General features: G+C 34.4%; 1 protein-coding gene and 1 pseudogene across 2 annotated transcripts; one reads left to right on the top strand and one right to left on the bottom strand.

Annotated features, from left to right (window-relative positions):
* Positions 1 to 2,667: 2,667 nt before the first annotated feature.
* LOC120181863 lies at positions 2,668 to 4,756 on the top strand (annotated as a pseudogene).
* Positions 4,757 to 4,917: 161 nt separating this feature from the next.
* On the bottom strand, positions 4,918 to 9,037 carry LOC120181857 (two-component response regulator ARR12-like). Of its 2 annotated transcripts, XM_039186904.1 has the most exons (7): positions 8,654 to 9,033; positions 8,156 to 8,308; positions 7,511 to 7,903; positions 7,115 to 7,191; positions 6,277 to 7,027; positions 5,948 to 6,222; positions 4,918 to 5,142 (listed from the first exon to the last, which is right to left on the bottom strand). In XM_039186904.1, exons 1-7 carry the CDS (start codon positions 8,781 to 8,783, stop codon positions 5,110 to 5,112), a joined length of 1,812 nt encoding a protein of 603 aa, XP_039042835.1. In that variant the 5' UTR covers positions 8,784 to 9,033; the 3' UTR covers positions 4,918 to 5,109. The 2 variants fall into 2 exon arrangements, with proteins under 2 accessions (XP_039042835.1, XP_039042834.1); XM_039186903.1 differs by lacking the exon at positions 4,918 to 5,142 and having other exon boundaries at positions 5,942 to 7,027; positions 8,654 to 9,037.
* Between the last annotated feature and the right edge of the window lie 5,333 nt (positions 9,038 to 14,370).

Here is a 14,370-nt window from a genome sequence, read left to right as displayed (position 1 = left end):
AAAGAATATTTTTATAATATTCTATATCAGTTTTATGAATGATTTAGGGTATGAACTGCCCAAGCATGATATTTTCAGATTTTTTCTTACCTTAGATTATTAGTCTCACTAAGTTATACTTAGCATGTGATGATTTTCATGCGTAGGTTCTAATAAGGATAAGTACGATCAGTAAAGAGCTATCGGAGCATCTTTCTGGAAAGACATACATATCATCAGTATCAGTAAGACATCTATGATGTTTCTTTTGACTTATAGTGGCATGTATAATTATGTCAGTAGTTTCTATTTATCGTATTTATTTTAAATAATTTGTAATAGTAAACTAGAACTATTTTAGTTTAGTTTTATCGGTATCTATGCATGACAAGAATTTATTACATTATTATATTTTAAAAGATTTTACGAAAAGACATGATTTAGTAAAATTATTGATTAACAAATGATTTTATTTTCCTGTAATAAAGAAATAAATTATAAGTTGAAATATACTTTAAAATAGATTTTTAAAATTATAATAAGAGTGTTTTCAAAGGAAACAAAATTTTTAGGGAAATTTTAGTTCATTAAATATTTTCAAGTTGATGTGACATCTTAGATTCATATATCGAGTCATATACGGGTTAAGGGTGTTACATGTTAGCTACTGTAACACTCAATTTTATTTAAAATTAGATACTGTAATTTAAGTGATATCATATACAAATGTACCGGTTATGAGTATTATTTGACAAAGTCGTGTTTTCCATACTTAAACCCTAGTTTTTCGTTTTTAATTTCACCTTGGACCGGATTTGTGTGTGGTTTATCCAATCCATCTCGTTTACCGTCCTTGCTTTGAATGTTGACCTTTCAAGTGGTCATTGGAGAACATGGTTTAGTGCTTAAGAAAAGAATATTTTCTCTCATGCTTTCGTCTTAATTAGTCTTTAATTTTTTGCTGCTACTTTATTATTCAGAGGAAACAGGGATTTTTTAACTTTTATTTTTAGAAAAAGGCTCAAAGTAAGGTATCCCCTCTTTCAAATATAGCATGGAAGCCTTCTGAAAGAAACATTAAGCTCTAATGTCATGTTCCTTGTATACTTTATATTTAATTTATAATCCATATTTAAGGTTAAGGAGCCCGAAATACCTCGAGTTACATAATTTTTTTTATAAGATGTGGACGTGGATAATGGAAGATATTGTTTCATTTTTATCCTTTTATAGTTTTAGTATATATGTTTAATATCATTGATATGTGATATTGTCTTTTATATATTTACATTTTACGTGTACCAAAAATCATTTATCTCGAAATTATGTTAAAATAAATTATAAATATTCATGGACGTGGATGTTTTCAACGTCGACGGATATAGATGAGATCATTATAATCCATTTTCGTCTCGTACTATTATCATTTTATTCATAATTTTAGATTATTTCTCTAAATAACATTTTCTTCAAGATTTAGAGAAAAATGGGTCAACATGGGCATATCAACAATGATAAAACTATTGAATACCACTGGCTATTAGCTTTGTAGTCTGTAGATATGAATGCATGCATGCGTATCTCTATTGAAACACTGGGAGAAAAAGAAAAGTCCTTTGAACACAGGGTGGGCCGGATAAATTGCAGGGTGAGGTGGTTACTATTTGTTTCTGAAAACAAAATAGAAATTTGTAAAGAGAAAAAGAGTGAACGAGGAGAAAAGTAGAAGAAAAGAAGAGGGGGAGAATATAAAAAAGAAACCCTGGAAATCAGGCCACCTGCTGGGAAAGTGGAGACAACAACAGACAAACTTGCTCTTCTTATATACGCATGCTCTTGCTTTCCTATTCATACATACATCACATACATACAAAGTTATAGACGTACAAAAACATGCCAACCTGTTCTTCCAGAAGACCTCTCTTTCTTACTTACTCCAATCTCAATTATCAGATGGGGATATAAACAAACAGATCGAATCTCATTGAACTTTAACAAACCAACAAAAGCACTCTGAATTCGGGGAATCCTGGGTTTTGTTTTATTTTCCATCATCTTCATTCTATATGCTAAATCATTTATCGATATACAATATTAGCTTTCATCGTATATCTGCATAAACTTTCTTTCTAACCTGATTTCCCGAGTTACGTTATGTAGTCGAGTAAATCAAAGACTACAAGCTTTGAAATGAATGCTACAGAGATAACAGAAACCCCATTTTTTTAGTTTTATGATTTAGATTCTTGGAAGGCTCACAAAGGTCCCATCATGTGTTGTTCTTATGAGAGTTTGGGGGAGGTTAGTGGGTCACTTACTGTCAAATGTCAACCCATTGGTAGTGCGAACCTGATAATACAGTCGGTGTGTTTTCATATACACATAAATACACACTACCATCACCATGCAAAAACATTAATTAATTCAAAGGCTACGATTTACAAACCATATTCTTCATTCTGTACATTATATCATTGAAGAACTTATCAACACAGAAAAATTCATAAATAAATCCATAAAGACACATAGGGTTGGCTACTTGGAACCTGAGCTACCTCGTCTTTATAATTGTTCATTACCATTTCTCTTCAATTTGTAACAACAGAAGAGAGAGAGATAGAGAGTAACAAAGAAAACATCCATGGTCACTACTGGAAAACAAGTTGATGGGAATTATCCCACTGTCGGGTTACTAAGAACGTCACCGTGCACCCCAAATCGTTGCATCCACAACAGATTATCCATCTTTCCAACCTGGATAGGCAGTGTCTGATGTTAATGTACGTTGTTTTCTTTTACAAAGCTTCTTTTTCTTACCGGAATTTGTCTCTGGATTCGGTGTTTAACAGCTTGAAATCTGGGTTGGAGGAGACTCTTTCGATATGATATCCAGCTGCTGGTAGGTTGAGCCTGAACCAACTACCAAGGTGATGGAAAGCTTAATCTCTGCTGCAACAATGGTGGTGCAGTTCTAGTTGAGGCAGTCACCAGTGCTAAGATCGTTATACAATGAATTCTTCGAGTGTTTGACTTACAAGCCTGCTTTTCAAGGGAACTTCTTGGAGATGCCTTTGCTTGTTTCTCAGGTGATAATATTAATTTTCAATAACAAATCCTGTTTGAATCTAGGGTTTTATCAATTTGTAAGACTATATATCATCAATCAGTGACTTCTTTAATGCTTCCAATCACACACACACACACACACACACATACATACATACATACATACATACATACATACATACATACATACATACATACATACATACATACATACATACATACATACATACATACATACATACATACATACATACATACATACATACATACATACATACATACATACATACATACATACATACATACATACATACATACATACATACATACATACATACATACATACATACATACATACATACATACATACATACATACATACATACATACATACATACATACATACATACATACATACATACATACATACATACAGTCATGACTCATGAGTGTCATCAGATAATCCTTGCATAAAAAGAAGTGCATTTAGCCAACTGTGAACAACTTATTGTATGATGTAGGTTACAAGGTTTGGGTGTGGAGGATACTCAATCGGTATTGGTACAAGCCATTTTTTGTTTGATGGACCAGCCACCTATGATTTTCTGCGTGCATGGGCTTCTAATTCTGCAATTCTGAAAGAAAAGAGAAACACTCAGCTCTACAAACCTATGCATGAGGGGGTCACTGTTGGTGGGTAATCATCAGGGGCTCACAGAATTGCCTGAAAGTGGGAGCTCGGCGACAAGGGCGGCAGCCATAGATCATCTATATCAGTTGATAAAACAGGCTATGGCTGCTCAAAATTTTGATGGCAGCAGGAACCTTCCTAATATAGGGAACTCAAATCTTGTTCTCAGGACATTTCACTTGAGTGGTGCAATGATTGAAAGCTTAAAAAGCAAGGTCTTTCGTGACAGGAGAGGTAGCTTCACATGTTCATCCTTTGAACTCGTTGCAACTCACTTATGGAAGGTAAAATGATTTCAATTTTGATGGATCATTTTCAGCATTCATATATATATATATATATATTTACAGTTACTGAAATTATTTACACTCTAGGCAAGGACAAAGGCTTTAGGAGCAAGGAAGGGAGCAATGGTTTGCTTGCAATTTGCTGTGGACGTAAGGAACAAGATGGTGCCTCAATTGCCAAAAGGTTTCAGTGGCAACGCGTTTGTGCTAGCCTCAGTTGCCTTAACAGCTGAAGAACTGGAAAACGGAAGCCATGAAGCTACCTTGGAGAAGATAAAGGCAGCCAAGAACTCGATCAGCAACGAGCACGTGATCGCGTATAACCAGGCATTAGATGGAGGAGCTCAGGGAAGTCTCCCTCCGATCAACGAGTTGACCCTAGTCTCTGATTGGACCAGGATGCCATTGCACACCATTGATTTTCTTCATGGTTCTGCTGCCTATGTGTCTCCATTGCTCTCTCCAATGCCTCGAGTCGCATATTTCATGCAGAATCCCAATGATTTGATAGGCATTGACGTGAGGATCGGTCTGCCTCCTCAATCCTTGAATGCTTTCTCTCATTACTTCCTCACCAATCTGCAGTAAGTTCTTGGAAGATTTCCATTTGGTCAAAATATGCTACCAGCATCTCTACTTCGGCAAAGTTTGGGCTTTAATCCGTAGGTATATCAATTTTCTCTAAGTAAAGGGTGAAAATTACTTTAGGATGGTGACTATTATGTACTAAATACGGGGATGTGTGTTCTAAGCTTTAATTATTAAACACTGTTAGCATGAAACATGGAGTAAAGTGTGTACTAATAATACAAAGGCAAACATTATAAACTTTTGCATATTGTACGTAGTTGTGTTCGGTCCATTGAAAATTGATATTTTATTCATCATACAATAAGTTGCCTGGAATTAACAACAGAAAAAAAAAGGTTTGATAATGGCAGAAATAAGATTAACAGATAGATCCATTATCAGTTTACATTGAGGGCAAAACTACCAAGAGGAGCCAATACTTGTAAAGCAGTTCCCTTCTTTTGCTGTTAGTAAGGGCTACATTCTAATCTTCGGATGCAAGTCCTGTGAGAATAACTACTGTGTCCGTCGGTTCCCTTTATCTTGGTCCTGGAACAAAGATAACCCAGAGTCACGGTTAAGAACAAATGGTCGGAATCGTAATTTCACACTCTGACGTACATATTGTTATTGACGAACCAACGTTTGACAGAACAAAACATAAATATATACATCAGCTGCTAAAAGTTAAATCATTTCAACAATATACACTCTCTCTCTATCCACTAAGATCATGGACCAGGATGTGCTGACCCTGGAATCTATTTGCAGAACATGCGATGTACCTCAGCCATGTGAATAGTGCAACAGAATTATATGGTCGTGGAGGAACTAACAAGACCAGCAACTAATGTCTTGTTCTGGCAGGCTATAGTCACACACCGGGTCAAGCTCATGATTGAATTGGTTGTCTTCTGGCAGGCTATAGTCACACACCATTATATGTTTTATATGGTTTTACTTGATATTCACACAAGATGACAGAAGAAGATTCGAGGTCTCACAAACCATTTGAATGCCAAGCCGATCGATATACCAGATGAAACACACTCTAGGCTAAATGAAGGGTAATAAGCCCTAATGCCATTTCACTAAATTAGCAGAGCATTCTTTGGCATGTTCTACAATTGTTTCATAGGAAAGAAATAACATCTAGGAAGTCTTTCATTGGGTATCCATATGTAAGATGCACAAATCACTGGTTTATTTATCCAAAAACTTCTTTGGAGCACATTGGTGTCCTCGTGTACCTTTAGTGGGTTAATTTGATGGCTGAAACTGAGAAATATAATTTAAATATCAAGTAAAAAAGAAACAACCATGAAAAAATAATAATAATTCCGACTAATCATACCTGTTTCATCATTGCACTTGCCAGATCTTCCAACGAGCCAACGCTATCAAGAATGTGATTTCCCTGTGGCCTTGATTGGTACATGAGATACCTTTCCTTTTCAATAACTGATGGCTCCATGGCTGAGTTGTGAGCTTCAACATGCTTGATCGATAAGAGATCAACAAGATTCAATGGTCCAATAGAATCCGAATCCATAGTTCTGTGGAAAATTGAATTATTTTGGTCCAAGCACTGGTCCAACTGAACCATAGCACCGTTAGAAGGGATTGAAGAGTTTACTGAACAAGGCATAAGATGTGACTGGTAGGGGGCATCTTTTCTGGGGGCATTCCATTCTTGAGGAACACTTCTCATTATTTGCCCTGCATTACAGTTGATCGAGGCTGCTTGTCCCTGTAAATCTGCTTTTGAATCCCGCAATTGATTGGAAACATGATCTATTGAAGCAAATTCAGATGAAGTATTCCCATTTTGGAAGCCTATTGCAGAAACACCATCTCTCAAATTACTAGCATGCAAAGCAGATTGCTGAGAGCTTCCTTCTAACATCAAGGAGTTGCTTGTAACACCAAGAAGCGGATTATTGGAGAATCCAGTTATCTGTGCATCCATTAAACTGCCAGAAACAGGGAAAACACTCGTACTATTGGCAGTCGGCAGCTCTCTAAGGTGGCTAACACCCTTGTTATTTTGTAGTCGATCAAGCTCTAGCGACATTGGCATACCCTGTAGGATGTTAGCATTATGGTTTCCAGGAACAAAAGATTGCAACTTGCTTGGATCATTAATGGAATGACCCGAGTCTTGGACATGACATAATTGAATAGTTCCCGGAGAAGGTAGGCCACGTATTCCTAGCCCAGCAGGTGTGTTCAATCTTCCAAGCACCCCACTAGGTGGGAAAGATCTAAAGCTTGCATTGTGAAGGTGATCGGTTCCAGCCAAGGCATGGAAATTCCCAAGTCCATTCAGAGGCCCCATCCGCAAATAGGAAGAATCTGCGGTGCCTGAAGCTGCCGCCACATTTGCTTGCTGGTTTGCCATACAGCTGATTCTTTTCAGGTAAAGCCTAAATTTCTGCAACAACAAAAAGACGACAGTTAGCTTCCTGGTAACTTTTGAACTCATAATAGGAACTATGGCAGAAAAGGTAAGGATTAATGCCTGCAAATGGCTGGCAACATTTTCTCTGGTAAGCTTTTCAACGTTCATTAGTTCAAGGATCTTTTTAGGTACAGCCTCTGCATTACAATAAGGTGTAATAAGTCAAAACCAAAAGTTTCATGCACAAGTGGTTTCACTGTGAAATTAAACAAGCAGCCAAAGGACCTAGAACTGAAAAAATCAGTGAAACATTTGTAATAAATGCCAAAGCGTATAAATCGATAATGCAAGGTTTCGAAAGACAATATCATCTCACAGAATCAGAATATTCAAGGATAATCACTGAAATGATAATATTATACATTAAAAACGAGGGACAGACTTGAAAATTAATAGATCGATAGCAATAATAGTTGCGCCATAAATGTAGCCAAAGTTGAGAAGTCATGAACATACTTTCAATGCCCAACTGATTAACCGCTGCAACGAATTTGCGATGCAACTCCACTGACCAAACAACGCGATGTTTCTTTTGGGTTGAGGGATCGTCATTATCATGCCCACTCTCATCATGGTCGTCATCCTCGTCTTCATTCTGGTCCTTCCGCTTTTTGTTTAACTTCACATTGTTATCAGCATTTCCCATCTCTGCAGCCTCACCACTATCGGCATGAGGCTTGTCTTGGCTGTCAGAATTATTCCGGTCTTTCCTATCGAAATTCTTTCTCCGGACTACATGTTGCCATATATTTTTTAGCTCCTCGATTCGAACAGGTTTCAGCAAATAATCACAAGCTCCATGAGTAATCCCTTTCATCACAAGCTTGGTATCACCGTTTGCAGACAACACTGAAGGCAGTTTATCAAATCATCAATTGAAAAAAATCCAGCAACTCGTATAAAGTATCAACTTTATAATAGACTTTGAATCGACCAATGTTAAGTTAATGAAAAGCATCCGAAATCCAACTTCCCCTGAAAAAATACTTTCCCTTTTAGCATGAATGACCAAAATGATGAAAGTTGTAATAAAAATTGTTCAAAATCTAGAATTTAAAGAAGGCAAAAACAAAAAGCAGAGAGTTATTATTAGTAGCTTACTTATGACAGGCAGGTCCATCTCAAGCCCCACAAGCTCGAGTAACTTGAAACCATCCATGTCGGGCATATGAACATCGCTGATAACCAAGTCAAACCTCTTCTTATTTTCCCTCAACATCTTCAATGCCGTAACAGCCTCACTGGTTGTGGTAACTGCAAAATACACACTTTCACAATAAATCTCTGAATCATTATACGAACAAATCTAAAACGGGGGAAATTATCCAAAGGCGTGATTTTTTTTTTGTTAAAATAGCAATAAATCACCAAATCGTGAAGAGTAAAAAAAAAAAAAGAGAGCCGAGTCTAAGAACTACTGCAGAATCGAAGAGAAACCGAAAAATGAGATCTTCAGATTTTCACAATGCAATGTGATGAATGAAGTCCGTAAAAGTTCACAAAGATTTCATTTTAATGAAAACCAACTAATAAACAGAAAAATAACTCATTAGTATAAAGAAATAAAAAGAGAAGATTTAGGGTAAAAATAAAAGGAACCATGGTACTGGCATCGACGAAGCAGAGTCTCTAGCAGTAAAAGGCAAGTTGGGTCATCGTCAACGGCCAAAACTCGCATGCCAATGGGAAACTGATCCATCGTTTCACTAACAATTCGCTCTACTGTCATTTTTTTTACAAGTTTATCTTCCTTTTTTACAGTATAAGAACCCTGTTTCGTGGGTTTTGACAAAACCCAGAAACTAAAACGAAAGAAATTTGAGACAGAGATGAATGAGAGGGGCGGGTTTTTTTAGAAAGTACTTAAGGGATGAATTTAGGGAGACGGAAAAGAGCAAGTGATTGGTAAGTTTAGAATAATGAAAAAGATTTTGCATTTAATATTCAAAACAGACTGTAAGCTCTGATCTAATCTCTGGGGTTTTTTTTCCTACAGAGATAGAGGGGGAGAGAGAAAGAATAATGCATATGGAATCAATCACACGATAGACTGAACAAGTTTTTTACTCAGAGTTGATTTTTTCAATGAACTGGTTTCTACTAACGAAATTCAATTTTAAACAGACTTTTAGCAGAGAATGAGGTTGATGAAATTCTTTGGGGGGATTTTCGAGTTTATTTATATGTATCATTTGTGGGGGATTCAATCCCATCCTACTAAAATTCTGCAGCAAATTGATAATAATATGGAATATTTGATTTGATTATTAAAGTCCAAGATTTTCATGTTCTTTCCTCTTTCTTTAAACCAATTGATCTTTTAGTATTTACTATCTTCAATGGTATCGAATTCAATTGTGAGTGTTACAATTACTTCATCGTTGTGCATTTGATCTTATTATTTCTGTATTTTTTTTTCGTTACTTGTACTGATGTGATTCTTTGTACCCAGATTGTAGCACATATTGTTTTTTTTATTGTGATCATGATAAATATTTGGTTTAATTGACAGCTAAATATAACTTTTAGATGTTTATAATTTTATTATATTATATGTTTTATTTTGTTATCATTTTATATTCGTTAATTTTTTATAGTATATCTTTTAATATTTTTTAACAATTAATTTAATTTAATCAATAGCGGAAGGAATAAAAACTATAACCTATCAAAATATATATAAAAAATTGAAAACAATAGTTACCAAAATATTTATATAAAAATAAAATATTAAACTTAAAGATATCAAAAATAACAAAACCTTCTATTGAAATTACAATCAATATCAAAATCCAATAATCTTGATAAAAACTACTTATCTCTGTAGAATGAGACGGTTTACGAAGTGATAAAAAAATGATGACGAACCAAACAATCTGACAGGTTGTTTTGTTACACAATTTTGATTATATTGACAAACAACATTTTACCAAAATAGGATCTAACTTTATGCGACCACCGATAATCTAATCAAAAAATAAATATTGTGATGGTTTTTATGCAATTACTAAAATGACATCAAATGTATGAGAAAAACATACAAAGAAATCATAAAAATTGTGCCACAATAGTATAGAAAATGAGTGTTACAAGATTAAAAAAATGTGTCACAATATTAAAGATTATTATTTAAATTAAAAAAATTAAAAAAATAAAATACACGATATAAAAAATATAGTAACTAATAGTCTCATGTAACTATAATATAATATTTATTTAAAAAAAATTAATTTATTGACAACATATGTCGTAGACGACTCAATCGGATTAAAATGAATTTATAATTATCAACTCAACGAGTTTTCATTCCGCCTCTTTTGATTTTTTATGTTTATTTTTTAAAAATGTATTTAAAAATATTAATTTTTTAAAACGAAGTAAATTAGATTAATGATCTTTTTTATAATGAATTTTTGTAGTATTTTTTTGTATAACTATCGGTATCCGTTCTATTGATCAATCAATTCGGATTGAGTATTGCATAGACAATGATGACCCTCCCAACCCAATTTATTCTATTCACAATCACCATAATTTAAATCACTGATCATAGTTAAGGGATCTATTATCCACTGGCGGAGCCAATCCAATTTTCCTTTTTTATATAAATCTTATATATAATATAAAATTAAGAAAATGACACATCTTCTAAAAAAGTTATGACACCTATTGTATTAAGGTGTTCATTCGTTTAATTCGGTCACCAATCTAATCAAATTTTTATTAATTTAATTAATTATTTTTTAACCGTTAATCGAATTGAATTGAATAAAGTTTGATTAATTCGATCGATGACCGAATATTCAAATATTTTAATATATTTTTAATTAGATTAATTTAAATTTAATATAGATCTTTTTTATTTGGTACAAAATTTAATTAGATTTTGATAATGTAATGGATCTAGTGTGATTAAAAATAATTGGGTCTTAATAGATTTGAGCTTAAAATATTTATTTAATATATAATATATATAATATTTAATATTTTTAGCAAATTTGGTTAATTCAATTAATTAATTAATTTTGAATCGAATTAACCATGAAATATTGAAAAAATTATTCTCCGATCAAACTAATTTAACGGTCCCGTTTTAACCGAACTAATTCAGTTCGATCCATAAATTCGATTAAAACCAAAAATGAACACCCCTAGTATGTATGTATATTTTCTTTGATTGTTGTTTTAATAGCTTGTCGAATTTAGCTATATTTTACATTAATTTATCAAATTTTAATAGTATGTATTATTTTATATGACTTTCTTTAGATATTATAGTTTAAAATTATGACACCATATTATAAAATTCCTAACTTCGCCTATGTTAATGTCTCATCTCACTAGACCGGTTAGTTGTTAATATTTTTGAAGTATTTTATTTAGATTAATTAGTTTATGATTATTAAAATTTTGAAATTTTAAATAAAGTTATTTGAATAAAAATAAAAAAAGGTTGTATTTATCCAAATAAAAAATAAATAAAAAATCATTATTAATGATTTTATGGTTTGGTTTCTAGTTACGGGGGACCACAACGGCTGAAAGTATGATGTTTTTCTCAATAAATCACCAGTTATCGGTATATTTATCGATCTAACACCGGTCAGATTATATTTTTTTATCTAACATCCGTAGCAGTAAAGCGCGCCCCCTGAACCGCGCTATACGCTGATTTGGCGTCACGTGGGTATAGCGCGCCCCCTGCCCCGCGATATACGGTGATTTGGTGTCACGTGGGTATAGCGCGCCCCCTGATCCGCGCTATACCTAGGTATCTGACACGTGGGGTATAGCGCGGTGCAGGGGGCGCACTATACCCCTAAATACCCGCTCCACACCCCAATCCTCCCTATAAATACCCCATCCTCAATCACTTTTATCACACCAAATTCTCTCAAATTCTCTAAATTTCTCTCAAATTCTCTCCCTTTTAAGGTATATTTTATAATATTTTTACTATTATGTATATAATTTATTTAAGTATTTTACTTTATTTAATATTTTACTAATATAATTCTTTTGCAGATATATAATGGAAGGTAGTCTACTTCGCTCGGATGGAAATCATATATCTCTACACTTTGCTGATACGGTAACATTTTAATGTTTTAATTTAATTTAAATTATTAGTAATATTTAGTTGATTTATTTAATGCATGATTATTAGATTAAGAATTAAATATCTCGACACTTTGCTGATACGGTAACATTTTAACGTTTTAATTTAATTTAAATTATTAGTAATAATTAGTTGATTTATTTAATGCATGATTATTAGATTAAGAATTAAATATCTCGACATTTTGCTGATACGGTAACATTTTAACGTTTTAATTTAATTTAAATTATTAGTAATAATTAGTTGATTTATTTAATGCATGATTATTAGATTAAGAATTAATTTTTGTAATTATTTATTTTTAGGAGAAGGACCGTGTATCAGATCATTTTATTAGGAATCTTAAGTTAGTGATACTCAGCTGTGTCTTGCCGTATTTAGTAGAGGCTGGATTCGGTTACATAGGTAGATATCAGGGTCACTGTAGGATAGAGCCAGACCTGATTTCTGCCTTAGTAGAGCGGTGGAGGCCGGAGAACCACACATTCCATCTTCCGTGCGGAGAGTGTATGATCACGCTTGAGGATGTTTCTATGCACCTAGGGCTTCCGGTGGATGGAGATGTGATATCGGGGATAGCTTCCGGTTCTTGGACTACTTTATGCCGGGATAGTCTAGGACGTGTCCCGGAAAATTTTATCGGAGGTAGGATACCGTTTAATTGGTTAGATGCCAATTTTCGGGAGTTGAGCGCAGACGCCTCTGAGGATGAGGTTAAGATGTATGCACGGGCATGCATATTGTAGCTGATAGGAGGGTTCCTTATGCCGGACAAATCGTGCAACCTAGTTCACTGCATGTGATTGCGACATCTTAGCAACTTTCTTCTCGCCGGATCATTCAGTTGGGGCTCGGCAGTTTTGGCTTTGCTGTACAGGGAGATGTGTGGAGCCACTGACTACAGGTGTAATGCTATCGGCGGATGTCTCCTGCTGCTGCAGTCTTGGGCATGGTATCGATTGCCCTTTTTATATCCCGTTGTGAAGAACCCATTCGTATTTCCACTACTTCTGAGGTAATTATAAAACTAATTTTGTATATTAATAGTTTTATACAGCGTATAACAAATTTTTTTCCTTGAATAGGTGGTCTATTGATAGGAAAAATCATCAGGAGCTACCTGATGATTTAGAAAAAAATAGGGTGCTAATCGATCAGAAGGCTGGCACACAAATATGAATTTTAATGTTTAAAAATCGATTTTAGATTATAGTTATATAATTAGATTATTATTTTGATAAAAATTATATATTATCTGTTTTAGTTTGAATGGGTGCCATATTCTACTGATGATGTGAGGTCGATGATCCCACCTGAGTTGAGGGGTCCATCAGATGTTTGGATGGCGATGGTCCCTCTGATATGTTATGCGACCGTCGAGTGCACTCCACTGATCGCGTGCTCTGGCAGTTTGGTTGTTTTCAACCAATTCGGGAAGCACCTCGCAATATGGACGAGTTGCATAGCTTAGATAGACGCGGCAAGATAGATACAGATTGGCTGGTGAGGCATCATGGGTGGGTCGTGTTGTGGGAGGATTGTTGAAAACATTTTGATATTTCGATATAACAAATTAAGTTAAATGAATTTTAAGATTTTCCAAAATGATTTTCTAAGTATATTCGATAAAATTATTCGAATATCAAAACATTACTCCAAATATTTCAAAAATCATTTTTAATCCTTACTTAAGTTTAAAATTAAGTTTTAATCTTAAAACAATTTCAAAATAATCTTTCAAAGTATTTCGAACCATTTCAAAGCCAAAAATTCCAGATTGCTTAGAGGGAACCGATTCCTCACCAAGGGGGTACCGATTCCCCCCTGAATGGTTTGGCTCCGAGATTTCCAGAATGCTCGGAGGGAACCGATTCCCCCATAGGGGGTACCGATTCCCCCATGTTCAACGGTCGAAATATTTGAATTTTACACTTAGGGAACCGATTCCCTATGAGAGGGAACCGATTCCCCCCACGCTCCAAGCTGTTTTATTAATTGTTTTCACACTAAAACGGCTATATGATCTTCACTAATCATCCCCAACATTCAGAAGTGATTCAAGGTGTATTTAAACAAGTTCTGAAGCCCTTGATCAACAAGAAATTATAGAGAAACAAGAGAGAAAGCATCAAACACCAAGTTTGTGCAAATCAAGCCAATTTTCCTTTCAATATTCATTTTGCTTTCAAGAACACCA

This window comes from Hibiscus syriacus, unplaced genomic scaffold (assembly GCF_006381635.1).
Source record: "Hibiscus syriacus cultivar Baekdansim isolate YM2019G1 unplaced genomic scaffold, ASM638163v2 tig00112540_pilon, whole genome shotgun sequence".
NCBI classification, from domain to species: Eukaryota; Viridiplantae; Streptophyta; class Magnoliopsida; order Malvales; family Malvaceae; genus Hibiscus; species Hibiscus syriacus.
This window is presented reverse-complemented; position numbering and strand designations above follow the sequence as displayed.